A 15,496-nucleotide genomic window follows, 5' to 3' on the forward strand; every position below is an offset into this window, starting at 1 on the left:
AAATCAATGACTGTTATTTGGTACTGTGTCCCCAATACATAGAATACAGGAGTCTGAAAACCAAGGATTATAAGTAGGAGTCAACAGTTTACCATCCCTCTCAGTAACCTCCTTGAGAAATTTGTACTTCCTGTACCCACGATCCTAAGCCAAATGCTTCCACCAAGGGATACAGCGAGACTGTCATTAAACTTAAAGCATAGCTGCCTCCAGGTCACTTCAAGCTCCTTTTGTCAAGAGACCATCAGGTAAGAAAACTAGTCATCTTTCCGGAAGGCGTACTTGCCTGTGATTACCAGGAGGAGGAAGGATTGCTATTACGTGGTATGGAGAGGAATGCATTCACAGCCAGGTGACTCACTTGTGGTGTCTCTTGGGACACCTGTCCAATTTTGATTGTTAATAAAGAAATGCAGAATTGACAGCTTACAAAGGGTGCAATGAGCATGAGTTCAGACCCCCCCCCCATCCCCCAAGGCTGGAAGTCAGCATCACTCCGTGAGACAAGCTTCCTAGACCAGAGGAAGTGTTAGCAAAGGATCAGGACAGAGATGACGAATATCGATTGTAGCTTCAAGACCAGCTACAACGGTTAGGGCTATGATTCATCCCACTAACTTTCCTCTTGTGAATTTCCCAGAAAAAGAGGCTGTCCACGATCGTGGAGAAGGTGGAATGAACTTACCATACAAAGCAAGTACATTTGGTCAGTAGAGAAACCCTCAGGAGCAAGGCACTTAGTCTTGCTGTTGCTGGCAATGTTGGATGTTGGTAACTCCAGCTTTATCACTCCTCAAGAATTTCCCTCGGCAAAGAAAGAGGTTTTACCCAAGGTTCCGGCCTCTCCCCATGGATGGTCCACATCAGATGATGACTTAACGTGGAGGTACAAAAGCCCGGCACCCGTGCCTTGATTTGGGATATTCTGGGAAGGCTTCCGCAGCTCCAGAGTTCCCCATGGGATTCTGAAACTGTGTCTCATTTCAATTCTGCCCTCTGCTCAATCTCACTCCCCTTGTTCCCTCAGAGGTGTCTTTCCATAGAGCAATCTTCAAAAATCTCTTACACCCAAATCTCAGGATCCATTTCCCTAGGAACTTGATCTGTGTCAACTTGCTCAATGAATCCAAGTTTGTATTAAAATAGATAATGAAGCAGCCCTCTTGGTGCGGTGGGCAGTGCGTCAGTCTCATAAAATAGATAACCATCTCTGGGAATGCAAACTGGTGCAGCCACTCTGGAAAACAGTATGGAGGTTCCTCAAAAAGTAAAAAATAGAAGTAACCTATGATCCAACAATTGCACTACTAGGTGTTTAAACAAAGGATACAAAAATACAGATTCCAAGGGGTACCTGCACCCTGATGTTTACAGCAGCATTTTCAACGATAACAAAACTCTGCAAAGAGCCCAGATATCCATTGACTGATGAATGGATCAAGATGTGATACACACACACACACACACACACACACACACACACACACTGAAATATTACTCAGCCATCAAAAAGACTGAAATCTTGCCATTTGCAACAACATGGATGGAGCTAGAGCGTATTATGCTAAGTGAAATAAGTTAGCCAGAGAAAGACAAATACCGTATGATTTCACTCATATGTGGAATTTAAGAAACAACACAGATGACCATACGGGAAGGGGGAAAAAACGGAGAGAGAGAGAGGGAAACAAACCATGAGAGACTCTTAATGATGGAGAACAAACTGAGGGTTGATGGAGGGAGGTGGGTGGGGGCTGGGCTAGATGGGTGATGGGTATTAAGGAGGGCACTTGTTATGATGAGCACTGAGTGTTGTATGTAAGTGATGAATCACTGAATCCTAGTCCTGAAACCAATACTGCACTGTATGTTAACTAACTAGAATTTAAATAAAATTTTAAATAAAAATAAAATAAGATACCAAACCATCTCTATCAGATAATTCCAAAGTTTTGTTTTCCACCAAATACAGCCATGTTTAAGGGTTCCTATTATTTTCTCTCCTCCCCCCCCCCCCCCCCCCCGCCCCACCCCACCAACTCTTGCAAGTGTTAGGCTAAAATGTTTGCCAGTCTGGTGCCTGTGTAATGGTAACTCATTCCAAATGTAATTTACAGTCTCCTGATTACTAATGAAATAATCTCTTCAGATGTTTATTGGCCACTTGACTTTCCTGTTCATAGCCATTAACTGTTTTTCTATTAGGTATTTCTCTTCTTCTTTTTAAATCTACGTATGATTTTTAATCTACATATGATTCCAGTGTTGGTTTTATGAATTATGACTCTTGGCTTGCCATTTCGCTCTTTCAATAACGTCTCTTGAGGGGTGCCAGGGTAGCTCCGTCGGTTGACCATCTGACTCTTGACTTCAGCTCAGATCATGATCTCACAGTTGCGAGAGGGAGCCCCACGTAGGGCCCTACAATGAGCATGGAGCCTGCTTAAGATTCTCTCTCCTTCACCCTCTCCCTCTGCTCCTCCCCCACTCGCACTCCTTCTCTCTCTCTCCCTCTCCCTCTCACTCTCTAAAAAAAATAAATAAATAATAATGTGTTTTGATAAACATAAGCTCTTAATTTTTTAATTGTTGAGAGGAGGGGGAGAACCCCTCCCTTCCCAGCAGAGAGAGAGAGAGAGACCTCTTAATGTTGATGTAATCCAATTTATCAATCTTTGGGGCACCTGGCTGGCTCAGTCTGTGAGCATGTGACTCTTGATCTCAGGGTTGTGAGTTCAAGTCTCACGTTGGATGTAGAGATTACTTAAAAATAAAATCTTTTTAAAAATCTATCAATCTTTACTTTTGTGATGAGTTGGGGGTCTTTGGGGGGGGGGGGGTGTCTTATTTAAGAAAGTCCCTATCATGAGGCCACAGGATTTTTATCTGCATTATCTTCTAAAAACAGAACTGCTTTATTTTTCATATTTAAGTCTATGATTCATCTGGAATTAATTTTTGTGTGAAGTGTGACATAGGAATACAATTTCGTTCTTTCTACATAGATAACCAATTGTCCCCATACCATATATTGAAAATTCAGTCCTTTCTCCACTGTTCCGCAGGGCCACCCGATATTTTTTAATAGTCTCGCTTTTTTAGAACAGGTTTAGATTTACAGAAAAAATTGAGACCATCGTGCAAAGTACTCATGCACCCCACATCTACTTTCTCCTATTATTAACATCTTACGTTAATATAGTACATTCGTTATCATAAACCATTATCAACACATTATTATCCAGAGTCCATAGCTTCTTCATATTCCCTTAGATTTTACCTAATGACCTTTTCCATCCAGGATTCTATCTAGGATACTACATTACATTTACTTGTCTTGTCTCCTTAGATTCCTCTTGGCTGTAATAATTGCTGACGTTCCTTGCTCTTGAGGATTTTGAATTTTGAGGAGGACCAGGCAAGTATTCTACAACATGAGCCTCTGCTGAACTTTGTCTAGTGTTTTCATCATGAGTAGACTGGGGATTACGGGTTGGGAGAAGGAAGACCACAGAGGCGAAGTGCCATCATATCAAGGGAACATACTACCAACATGACTTCTCTCTATTGATGTTGTCCTTGATCACCTGGCTGAGGTAGTGTTTGTCAGTAAAGTTGCCCTTTCCTTGCTCTCTCCATCCCTTTCCGTACTGTACTCTTTAGAAGAAAATCACTCTTCACAGCACACACTTAAGGAGTGGGGAATTATGCTCCCCCTTTCCTGCGGAGCCACCTTCTTAAAAAATTAAAATATCCTTGGGGCACCTGGCTGGTTCAGTTGGTGGAGCGTGTGACTCTTGATCTCCAGGTTGTAAGTTCGAGCCCCACACTGGGTGCAGAGATGACTTAAAATAACATCTTCAAAAAATTGTTTAAATGTCTTTAAGTATGGTTCTGGGTTTTCAATCATTCCCATTGGCTTTACGTATCTATCCCTGCATCAATACTCTACTGTCTTATTATATACTTCATAGGAGGGGGGACACAACCCCTCAAAATAATTTAAAAATTTTTTTAATTATGGTTAAAATATACAGAACACAAAACTTAACATCTTTATCATGTTAAGTGTATTGTTAAGGACATTCCCATTGTTGTACTAGCAGTCTCCAAAACTCTTTTCATCTTGCAAAACTAAAACTCTATACCCACACTTTAGCCACTGTGACCATGGGTGTACAAATGCTTCTCTGACATACTGTTTTTCAAACCTTTTGGTTATGTATCAAGAAGCAGAATTGCCGGACCTTATGGTAATTCTGATTTTTTGAGGAACCACCACACCGTTTTCCATAGTGACCGTATCACCTTCCATTCCCACCAGCGACGCACATGGATTCCAATTCCTCCGTGTCCTCACCCACACTTGTTATTTATTTACAGCTTGTAGTTATTATTCTGTTGTTTTTTAACGGTAGCCATCCTAATGTAGGTGACGTGATATCTCCCTGTGATTTGGATTTGCATTTCTCTAATGATTACTGATGTTGAGCTTCTTTTCATGGACTTACTGGCCATTTGTATATCTTCTTTTTTTTTTATGTTTCTTTAATTTTTTTAATGTTTTATTTTTGAGAGTGAGAGACAGAGCGTGAGTGGGGGAGGGGCAGAGAGAGGGGGAGACACAGTATCCAAAGCAGGCTGCAGGCTCTGAGCTGATCAGCACAGAGCCCCATGTGGGACTTGAACTCACGAACCGTGAGATCATGACCTGAGCCGAAGTCAGACGCTCAACCGACTGAGGCACTCAGGTGCCCTATTTGTAGATCTTCTTTACAGAAATGTCTACTTGACTGCTTTGTCCACTTTTGAGTTGTTTGCTTTTTATTGTTGAGTTGTAGAAGTTCTTTATATATTCCAGATATTAACCCTTTAACAGATATACTATTTACAAATATTTTCTCCCATTCCATGGGCTGCCTTTTCACTCAACTGATAGTGTCATTCATTTGCCAGAAGTTTTTAATTCTGATGTAGTCCATTTATCTACTTTTAAATTGTTGCCTGTGCTTTCGTTGTCATATCCAAGAAATCACAGCCAAATTCAAGGTCATGAAGATTTCCCCCTATGTTTTCTTCTAAGAGTTTTATAATTTTAGATCTTACATGTAGGTATTTGATCCATTTTGAGTTGATTTTCGTATATGATGTAAGGGAAGGACCCGACTTGATTCTTTGCATGTGGAAATCCAGTTTTCTCCACAACATTTGTTAAAAAGACTGTCCTTTCTCCCTTGAATGGTCTGTGAACTCCTGTTGAAAATCATTTGATCGTGTACACAAAGGTTTATATATGAGCTCCCTAATCTCCTCAGTGTTAGTTTTAAGAGAGAAAAGTAGAATTCAAAATTGTATACATAGTATGAGTTCGGGTATTATTTTATATTATAAACATGTTATTTAACAAATAAGAGAATACAAGCTTATTACAGATAATTTGGAAAGTAAAGTATAAAAAAGAAAAATCACTAATAATCTTCTTTTGGTGTATTTCATTCACCATCAAGAAATATTTAGAGATCCCCTATGTAGGTAATTTAGTCTCATTACAAAATTAGGATCATGCTTTTTGGACCGTTTTTGTATCTAACTTTTTATACCTGATTCTATATTTTAACATTGTCCAAAGGCCTTTTTCCTGAAAAATATTATGTAAATGGCTATATAGTATTCTAATGTCTAAATAATATACCATAATTTATTTCACTACTTCCATAAGTATTGCATGTTTTATCTTATTTATGATTTCTATTAGATAGTATATAGTAAATATCACATAGTAAATTCTACACATATTTATTATTATAACCTTATACATACACTACTTTGATAACAATGAAGAATTTTCTTTGAAGTAAGAAGGTAAAGTTTTTGCTCTGGATTCTTACATGCTGACCCTTTCTGCGAAGCCTCTCCTTAGTGGTATTAAAAACTGAACTTTCCACGGCTTTAAACATGGCTTTTTTCCCCCACACAAATTAGATTTTCCTTTATAGTTATTTATAGTTTCCAAATAACAGGATGACTGTGTGTTTTCCTCCAACAGAGGCCTCTGGATCCTTGAGATTTTAGAATATATTATTTTGAAAACTACTGCGTCATCTTCTTTCTGCACTTTTAATCTCAAATCTCATTTTGGTTTTAAAATTTATTGTTTTTCAAATTTTTATTTTATTTTTTTAATTTGTTTTCAAAAGTAAAATTTTGATTAACATAAATGTCATAGTAATTTCTAGGTTATTATTGTTTCATCTTTTTAAAGATTTTATTTTTATGTAATCTCTATACCCAACATGGGGTTCGAATTTACAATCCCAAGGTCAAGAGTCCCACCATGCTCCCCCACCCCCCCCCCCCCACCAGCTGAGCCAGCCAGGTGCCCCATGTTTCATGCTTTTAAATAGGTGGGGGTAGGAGCCGTTTTTATCTACTTACAGACAAAACTCAAAACTTCAAATAGATAGTAAATTTCCCATATTTTCCGCCTTAATAGCACAAATTTATTCTTACCAAGTTTATCATAGATGGTAGATCAAAAGTGAGCAGGCATGGAAAACTGATTTTCAATTTCTATTATTTCTCCTGATCGTCATGTGTAAGTACTCATCTGATAGCGTTTGGTAGTAAACTTATTTTTGACTCCCCATCTAAGACAACGTAAAATGCTCACTGTAACCTGAGAATCCGTATGTTTGCAATTTAAAAGTTATAGTTTGGTGACTGGGAGGAGAACAAGGGGGGAGTCTCTGGGATGTTGATAATTATTCTATTTATTAATCAAGACGTAGGTTACAAGGAGTTTCCTTTAAAATTGTATTTTAAGAGTTTCCTTAAGGTATATGAGTCTAAACAATTTTTAATGACTTTCTGCGGCTGATAAAATTAACATTCTTTTAACAGGAATGGGAAACTGTTCTTTTTAATTAATTTATTTAAGTAATCGCTACACCGAAGGTGGGGCTTGAATTCACAACCCTGAGCTCAAGAGCTGCATGCTCCTTCCACTGAGCCAGCCAGGCGCCCCGCCCCGATACAATTAACATTCTTAGTTATTTAAAAGGTTTCAACTTCTTCAACTATTTTCTAGCTAAATGTATTATAGTTTATCCTACCACCAGTTTATTCCTGCTCCGCCGGCTATAGCTATAAGTTGAATTTTTTAGGCCTCAAGCCCAGCAAAATTCCGAGAAATAAAATTAAAAATCATGTTGGCATTACTCGTTATGATGTGTCACGTATGCAGAAATAAGGCAGTTGTGTTTCTTTGGCAGTTTAAAAGTTTCCCCCCCCCCCAAACCTTGTATCGTATGACATCAGACGCAGGTGTTAGAAATGAAAACAGAGACATAGTACCCATGTGGCTTCCTCCTGACCTCCATTATTTAAAGAAATGCGGTGATATAAAAAATATTTTAAATTATTATTTATTACGAGTTACCTGAATCTCACCTTCTCTAATAAGTTTGTAAGCCACAGCACCTATGTTCACCTTTTACTGCATTACTTTAGTGAGTTTTTCTCATACTTGATACATGAAGTTTAAGTATACAACTGTTTGATAACAATATTAGGAACATATTTACATATTCAGATGCTCGACATAGACTGTTAAAGGCTCTTCCGTCTTCAATTAATGATCTGAATGATCTCGACGCATTTCTGGGCTTTGCTGGTATCACAGAACCAAGAAACTGAAAACCAAGTAACGCTCCCCAGAAGTAGCATTAATTGCAACATCTATAAAATACACACTGAAATTTTACAAAGCCAATTTCTCCATAAATATTTAAGCGATTTTTTCCAAAAGCCTTCCCACCTGTCTTCTCTGTATGCCACAGCGAGTACGAGGAAATGCACTAAGCAGCTGCCTACATAATAAAATCAACTACTTACATTAGAGGGCAGTTTTGCACTCCTTGCCCCGCCTCCATTCTCATTTAATCCCTCCTCTTTACTTTCTGGCCTCTAAATCCTATTAATCCCCGAAACAGGATGAGATTGAACATCCTGAAAAAATTTTAGGATCAAATTTAAAACTGCCGCCTAGGCAGCTGTCCAGGGCAAACCGTGGTGCTATCTCCCCAAAGTGTCCCGAAATCGGGGTCTGTATGGGTATATCCCAAAGGCCAAACATCAGTCCAAGAATCCTTGGGCTGCACATTAGCCCCCATTGCTTGAATCTATTCTTCTTTCTATCTTTCTTCCCTATTTTGCCTGGGCTATTCCAGCCTGTCTTTGTTTCTAATCTGGCCTTCTCCAAGGAAATGCTATCAAATTGTTTCCCAAAGATCCATTTCACATTAAGATTTCCTGTTCCTACCCAGTTTTCATTTCAATAAAACGAAGCAGCACAATGAATGTGCAATTTAACAATGCCCTTTAGTATTCCATGAATGTTCGATGCGTTTCTTTTTTCCTTCATGAACTCTGGAACAAAATGTTAATGAAACTTCACAAAAATTCATTAAAAATATCACCTTTGGTTTTAAATTAACTAATTAATCAAGGAGCTCTAAGTCAGAAGGAGAAGTATAATACAACAGTGAGGAGCATGGGCTCTGGAGCCTGACTGCCTGGGTTCAAATCTGTACCACGCTAGTGACTAACTGCAGATTCAGGCAAATCGGCCCACTGCACTTTGCTTCTGGTAGCTCATCTGTACAGTGGCAACAGTAGGACCTACCTGGAAGGGTTGTTGTAAGGATCGCACTTTCTTCCATGAAAGCACTCAGAGCAGTGACTGGCCAGGACTGAACACTCACTAAATGTGAGCCCTAATTAACATGTACACCTGAAAATACAAAGAAAAGCGTAACTATTCATTTGCGGGAATAAAACATCCCTTTTCTCCAGAACCATCCTTCACGTTTCTGTAATCTAGACCCAAGACAATAATTATGAAGAAACTATGATTACTTCTGAAAGGCAGCATATATTTAGAGAATGAAGTACAAGGTAACTATTTTCAGAGGACTTTGCATTTTGGGAACTCCATCGTATATGCTTATCGAGGCAAAATATGTTAGCAGTTTCACTTTGCATCTTTCTCATAATTTTTTTTTTAAGTTTAACACAGTCACACAGCTGTTAAAAGACAAAAACAAAAAGCGGGTTTGCTCCCTTTCCGAATAGATGGGAAATGTGGCAGGTCCTTTCCATCCTCTATAAAATTCTGGCCCTTGAGTATAAAAAGTGAAATGTAATACATAAATGCGCCTACGATCGAGCCCCCTCAAAGGCTTTAGAACAAACATTTCTGAATTCACCAGTACCAGGAAGAGTCAACGTTGAAGTTATTATACGGGAGTTTATGCTTACGCGGACGGAGAAGAGACCAACGTTGCACGCACGATTCAACATTAGTGTTAAAAACTGTGAAGAGTTTTAAATCAATGTGCAGCTTGAACTTGGCACCTTTTAAATACATACATGCACGCGACCTCTGACATCTCAGGGGTCCTGAAGCAGAACGAGAGCAGCTCGGGCCGCGCTCCCGCCGCCGGGGCCTCCGGGGCCGCTCGGAGCTGCGGAGGCGGGTTCGAGCCCCGGGCGCGGCCGCGCGCGCGCGGCTGAGGGGCCCGCCCGGGCTCTGCGCGCTCTCGGCGCTCGCCGCCGGAGCCTGCCGGTCCGCTCGGAGCCCGCGGGAGCCTGGCGAGGCAGGGAAGGGACTTGTGCGGCCTGAGCTTCAGGAAAGAGCGAGGAGGACGAGGGCTCCTTTGGGCACCCAGCGGCCTGAGTTTGGGAACTGGGAGATCGCAAGTGAAAGTAGGCGCGGGCTTTAAGGCGCTGGACCCTCCCGCCGACCCCGGGGAAGGGCAGGAAGAGCCCACCTGCCCGTCTCCAGCAGGGCACGGCTGGGGGAGGGGCCGCCAGCGCTCCCGGAAGCTGAAGAGCCGCACGCAGGGTGGGCGGCGAAGTGAGCTGGGCGGTTTCTTTTCCCTCAACCCCCGGATATCCACCTCCGAGTCGTCTGTAGGTCTGAACTCCGAGAATTGTGCAAAAGTACCGGCGACAAGCCCGCAAAAGACGGAGCCGTCCCTGGGTGGGCTCGAACCACCAACCTTTCGGTTAACAGCCGAACGCGCTAACCGATTGCGCCACAGAGACTCCGGTGCCACTTGCTACGCCAGCTATAGCTTCTATGGGGAAGTGTAAAGGCAATGCGCGCCTGTTATTTTCTCTGCTGTTTCCCGATTCATACTATTAAAACCAGAATCTTTCACTCAGTATATCTACGTCTCTTCATTTTATTTTCAGCCTTTGAAGCATATTGAGAAGTTATAAAATACAACAAGATCGAGCAGAATTTCAGATTGCAGCGTGTATTAAAATACCGTCGTTCCCCCCCCCCCCCCCCCCCCCGCCCCAGCTCCCGTTTGGAACGTTCTGTTTCAAGAAGATAACTATTTCTGATGTTTCCTTTTTATAGGGAAATAAAAAATTTAACCTTGTGCGCTGAGAAACTTGCCTTTTGTTTCAAACTCTTTGTCCAGGGTTTTGTTCGCTAATCTTCATGATTTACTTGTGTGGCATTCATAAGGTTATCTGAATTGTATTTATTTGCCTTCTTTATTTTTATTTTCCAGGTATTATTAAGTACATATAGGCAATCCCCGTTTGCTTGTCACGTACTGGCCTGCTTGCAATTATCTGTCACTGACATGTTTTTATTGGAAAAGAGCTCTAGGAAAAAGCTACATACAGTAACATTCGTTAGTCCTGTGCATTCTAGTTCATTGCTAAATCGCCCTTCATGCTCCCTAGATGTAGCCTAAATACGCACATTTGAGCCATGCCACTTGAAACACACGTCTCGCAGGATATTTATAGCCCAATTGAGGAAAAAGAAGTTAAGAAAAAAAGAATGATTTCTAACTCCTAAAAATCCCTAGCTGTTGACAAAAATCTCTATAGATGCTCTCTCTGAAAATTTTCCCCTTTGTGTGACTATTTCCAGATGTCCGTTGAGGTACTCTTCGAAACGCTCAACACTCTTTTTTGCCTCTTCTCTCCTCAAATAACTGCTCGTTTCCACTTGACAACTCTATATTTAAATTTTGAACAGTCACTACATTGCTTTGCCCAGAATCCCTGGAGAAAGAATTCGTTTTGTGATTTATAGAGGTTGTGGCTACATCCTCAGTCCAATCAACATTTGGAGTTCCTGTGGCTTGATAAGGCAATTTAAATCGGCTTTGGAAAACAATTAGCAGGATTCCTTGAAAGCACTGGGACATGAAACAGCTGTGAATTCACACCCAGCTGTACCAGTCGTCTTTAAACAAACTTTTAGAAATGGACTCGAGAATTCTGAGTTTGGGGGGGGGGAAAAATCCAGGAAGCGCTTCTAAAGAATAGCTAATGAGTCTTATTTCGTTTTATGCTGCTACCTTCACATATGATGAGAAACCTTCGTTTGTATTTTATGCACCTGTTATTGTTAAGACTACCCCGCTGGTTTTACTTCTGTGGATACCAAAGTGAGTGTCCTTTCGGCTGCTGTTGTTCCTGTGTCTGTTCAGTGAAAGCAAACTGCAAGGAGGTCCCTCATCACCCCTTCACTGAGCATTAACCCTCCTGCTTAAAATAATATTAGAAACTGTTCTTTTCATGTGAATACCTTCAGCTCTTTGGCTCACTTCAGTCATCATACGAACAGGTTAACTTCTAAAAAGAGAGACGATGAGAAGCGGCTGATGAGAAAAACTGATTCAAAAAGGAATATTAATTTGCATGCTAAAAATGTGTCTATGTGAATGCCACATTTGTTTTTAAACTCAGTCTTGAGTCTGGTTCTGTTGTTCATATTTTTTAATAAAATAAATGGCTATTTCCACGGCTCATTAGCTTTGTCTCTTTTTTGTTTTTTTGTGTTTTTTGTTTTTGGTGTCATTTCTTGAAAATACTTCAAAAGAACGTGTAAATATTAAATATACTAAATGGAACCTCAGTGTTTTGCTCCAATAATAAGCTGTCTATCAAACAGCTTTTATGCAAAATGCCCCCTTACAAAAATAAAAGTATGTGTTGTCCTCTAAACCTTGGCAGTTATTTCCTCTTAGGCCTTCTATCTATGCCCAGTATTTAAACCCAAATTAAGCCCACTGGAGTAATTTTAGAAACATACATTATCTTTTCTTAAATTTCAGGATAGCCTAAGATAAACAAGTTTTATGGCTTCATTAGTACTTAGGTCTTTATAATTACTAAAAGTGAAAAGGACTGAGCATTTTGCCCCCTTTTTGTGTATCATACACAATTGAACTTTACCTTTTCCAAGAATGTGCCCTATCAAAGAGGCTGACCTGTGCAGATTAATGGGCCTATATATATTTTATTTCCTTCTTAGAGGGGAAAAAAGAGAGAGAGGGAGAGAAAGAACATCTGTGCAAATGGGATCCACCCGTCTTACCAGACAAGGCAAGATGGACCACGTTGATTTATACACCTTCCAGGTAGTACAAGTCCAATGCTTCCGGATAACGTGCCTCCAGCCTCAGACCGACAGAATAGGCAACTCACAGGATTCCCGTTAACACACTGGTACGTGACCTTTATTCTTTTGAATGACTGTATTTCAGCAAGATGGTGACTGAGTGGTTAAAAATGAAAAACCCAGTGCGTCAGGACTTTTGTGTAAATACAGCAAGTTGGAGAAATTATCTCAATAAATGGAAGATTGTGGCACCGGGAAACGAGTTAAAAGAGAACACTAAACCAAGTGTCACTGAGAGCAAGAAAACTATGAGACCAATGTCCAAAGCCATTGAAGTCACGCTTTAAAACTGACTTATAGTAGAGTTGAACCCTTCCAGGCAGTTTCAAGTTTAAATTCTATTTCCTACTCACAAAAAGTATCATTCAAAACTGTTGACTAAGGGCCAGTTGTCAGGTTAGCAGGCCAATGGCAGCGTCCAAAACACTGTTCACAGAGAACAATTGCTTCCACAGTTTACTGCTAAGGTGGGTCTACTCACAAACTAAGAAAATTAAGAAACGTATTTTAGAATATTGTGTCTTCATCACTTTTATTTTTTATTTATTTATTTTAAGAGAGAGAGAGAGTGTGTGTGCACATGAGTGGGGGAGGAGCAGAGAGAGGGAGAGAGACAATCCCAAGCAGGCTGCCTGCTGGGAGACCAGGACCTGAGCAGAGAGTGAATGCTTAATTGACCAAGCCACCTGCTTGCCCCTTCTTCATTTTTAAAATTGTCTCTTAGCTGGAAAGTTTTGTTATTCAGATAATTATCTCCATTTCATTCTTTTTTAATGTTTACAGAGAGAGAGTGTGTGAGTGGAGGAGGGGCAGAGAGAGAGGAAGACACAGAATCCGAAGCAGGCTCCAAGCTCTGAGCTGTCAACACAGAGCCTGACCTGGGGCTCGATCCCATGAACCATGAAATCATGACCCGAGGTCGGACGCTTAACCAACTGAGCCACCCAGGCACCCGTGAATATTTCTGCATTTTAAAGCCAGAATTGGTGAAGAGTGTAATGGTTAAGTGCATGCATGCTGTACTCAGGCTGCCTAGATTGGAACCTAGCTCTATGCTTAATGGCTGTGTGCCATTGGGCAGGTCATTTAACCTCTCTGTGCCTCAGTTTCCTCAACTGTAAGAGGGAGATAATAATAGTACACGCATGTTAGGATTCATTCTTAGCATTCATCTTGAGGGTAAAATCAGACAAGCACTTAGAACAGTTTCTGGCACTCGGAAAATACTATATATAGCTGGTTTTGTTTGTAATGTTGTATTTCAAACATAAAAATCTAGATCTAGCTTTTAAACTTTTTTCTTTTTTTGAGTAAGCTCTCTCCCCACTACGGAGCTCGAATTTACAACCTCAAGATCAAGAGTCACATGCTCTACAGATTGAGCCAGCCAGGTTCCCCCTTTCATAGTAATTAATAGTAGATGTGTGATGGTTAGTTACTGAAGACAATGAAATGCTAGATTATTCTACGCTACTACTATTTGGATTCACGGACCGTGAGAGCATGACCTGAGCCGAAGCGGACACTTAACCCACTGAGCCACCCAGGAGCCCCTTCTTCATTTTTAAAATTGTCTCACTTAGTGGGAAGGTTTTGTGAAATTACTCAGATAATTATCTCCATTTCACTTTTAATTTAATAGACATGATTTAAGAGAAAAGGTAGAGAGGCAGAAATCACATATCGATACACTACCTAATGTGTCGGACGAAAATTATTAAAACTAGAGTTTATTCGTCACAAAGCTTTCCTTTGTATATGGAAATCATTTGTATGGTTTTGCCAAATTATACAGATCTAAAATTTTAGTCATTGCTTTTTTCATTAGTGGGAAAGCATTATTCACAAGCTGTGTTGATGATTTCAACTGTGTCCAGACCAAAAGAATCCTGGCCTCAGCTAGAAATTATGGGGGTTGGGGGACAGCATGGATTTTAACTTGCTTTAGTATACGCCAGAAACTTCTCCAGGAAAAGAAGCCTACAGTTATCTCAGTAATTTGGATAGGTTCTACCTCGCAGTCCATTTCTTGACCCCAACACTGGTAATACAAAAGCCACAGCCTTGTATTTCCCATGATGCTTTCACAGAAACACTTCAAGGCAATAGTTTTTTGCTATGCCATCTATACAGTGAATGTGCTGCTGAACGGGCAGGCCTCTCAGTCTGAATTTACCTATTAAAAATTAACACTAAAAAAAAAAAAAAAAAAAATCGGAAGAGGCATGCCTGGGTGGCTCATTCAGTTAAGTGTCCGACTCTTGATTTCGGCCCAGGCCGTGACCTCAGGGTTCGTGAGATCTAGCCCCACTCAGGCTCTGCACTGAGTGTGGAGCCCTGCTTAAGATTCTCTCTCTCCCTCTGCCCCTTTCCCCCGCTCGCACGCTCTCTCTCTCAAAGTAAATAAATAAACATAAAAAAAAAAAAATCGGAACAGATATCCTCTTTCCATTCCCTTCAAAAGAATAAAGAAAATCGGCAACTGCCAAAGGGAGACTCAGTTTCTCAGCTGTGAACTGCCCGGAGGTGGGAGGCAACGGTCAATCAGTTGAGGAACTCAGAAACAGGAGAAAACCAGTGTGGAAGGCGTTCAATCAGCAAGGTAGCAAGACAGAGAAGGAAGAGTGCTAAATATTGCCGGTCTTGGAGGAAGTAGAGGCTCCCTGACTCTTGAGAATTTATCAACTTTGCACTGCCCAATTCACAGAGCTATTGCAAAATAACACATGGATACATTTCTTTCACTTTTAAGACGTTATGCAGATACACCGTTTACATTTTTCAAAAAGTTACAACTCTTTAGACCTCCTGTAACGGAAGTGAAAGAATAATATCTAATCCAATCAGAAGGTGCAACTTAGATTAAACCAGAGGATCTAAGCCTCTAGTCATTATGGCCAAGAGGATTTATTCAGGAGCAACGCCAGTCCCTGTCACGGTCCTGGTGAACTCCAGATGTTCCCAGTAAAGGCAGAGAAAGATGTAGGGTGAAGCCACTGC

At 40.6% G+C, this 15,496-nt stretch overlaps 1 protein-coding gene across 1 annotated transcript in view; it reads right to left on the reverse strand.

Moving 5' to 3' along the window:
* The window catches only part of LOC132695425 (uncharacterized), an 85,511-nt gene extending 73,863 nt beyond the window's left edge, over positions 1-11,648 (reverse strand). Inside the window, exons 1-3 of the mRNA XM_078450543.1 lie at positions 11,640-11,648; positions 9,430-10,121; positions 8,684-8,791 (exon numbers count right to left, since the gene is read on the reverse strand). Of these exons, the coding sequence (XP_078306669.1) occupies positions 8,779-8,791; positions 9,430-10,121; positions 11,640-11,648 (714 nt within the window). The 3' untranslated portion in view covers positions 8,684-8,778. The remainder of the gene's footprint in view (positions 1-8,683; positions 8,792-9,429; positions 10,122-11,639) is intronic.
* Positions 11,649-15,496: the final 3,848 nt, after the last annotated feature.

The sequence above is a fragment of the Panthera onca genome, chromosome B4 (assembly GCF_046562875.1).
Source record: "Panthera onca isolate mPanOnc1 chromosome B4, mPanOnc1 haplotype 2, whole genome shotgun sequence".
Taxonomy (NCBI): Eukaryota; Metazoa; Chordata; class Mammalia; order Carnivora; family Felidae; genus Panthera; species Panthera onca.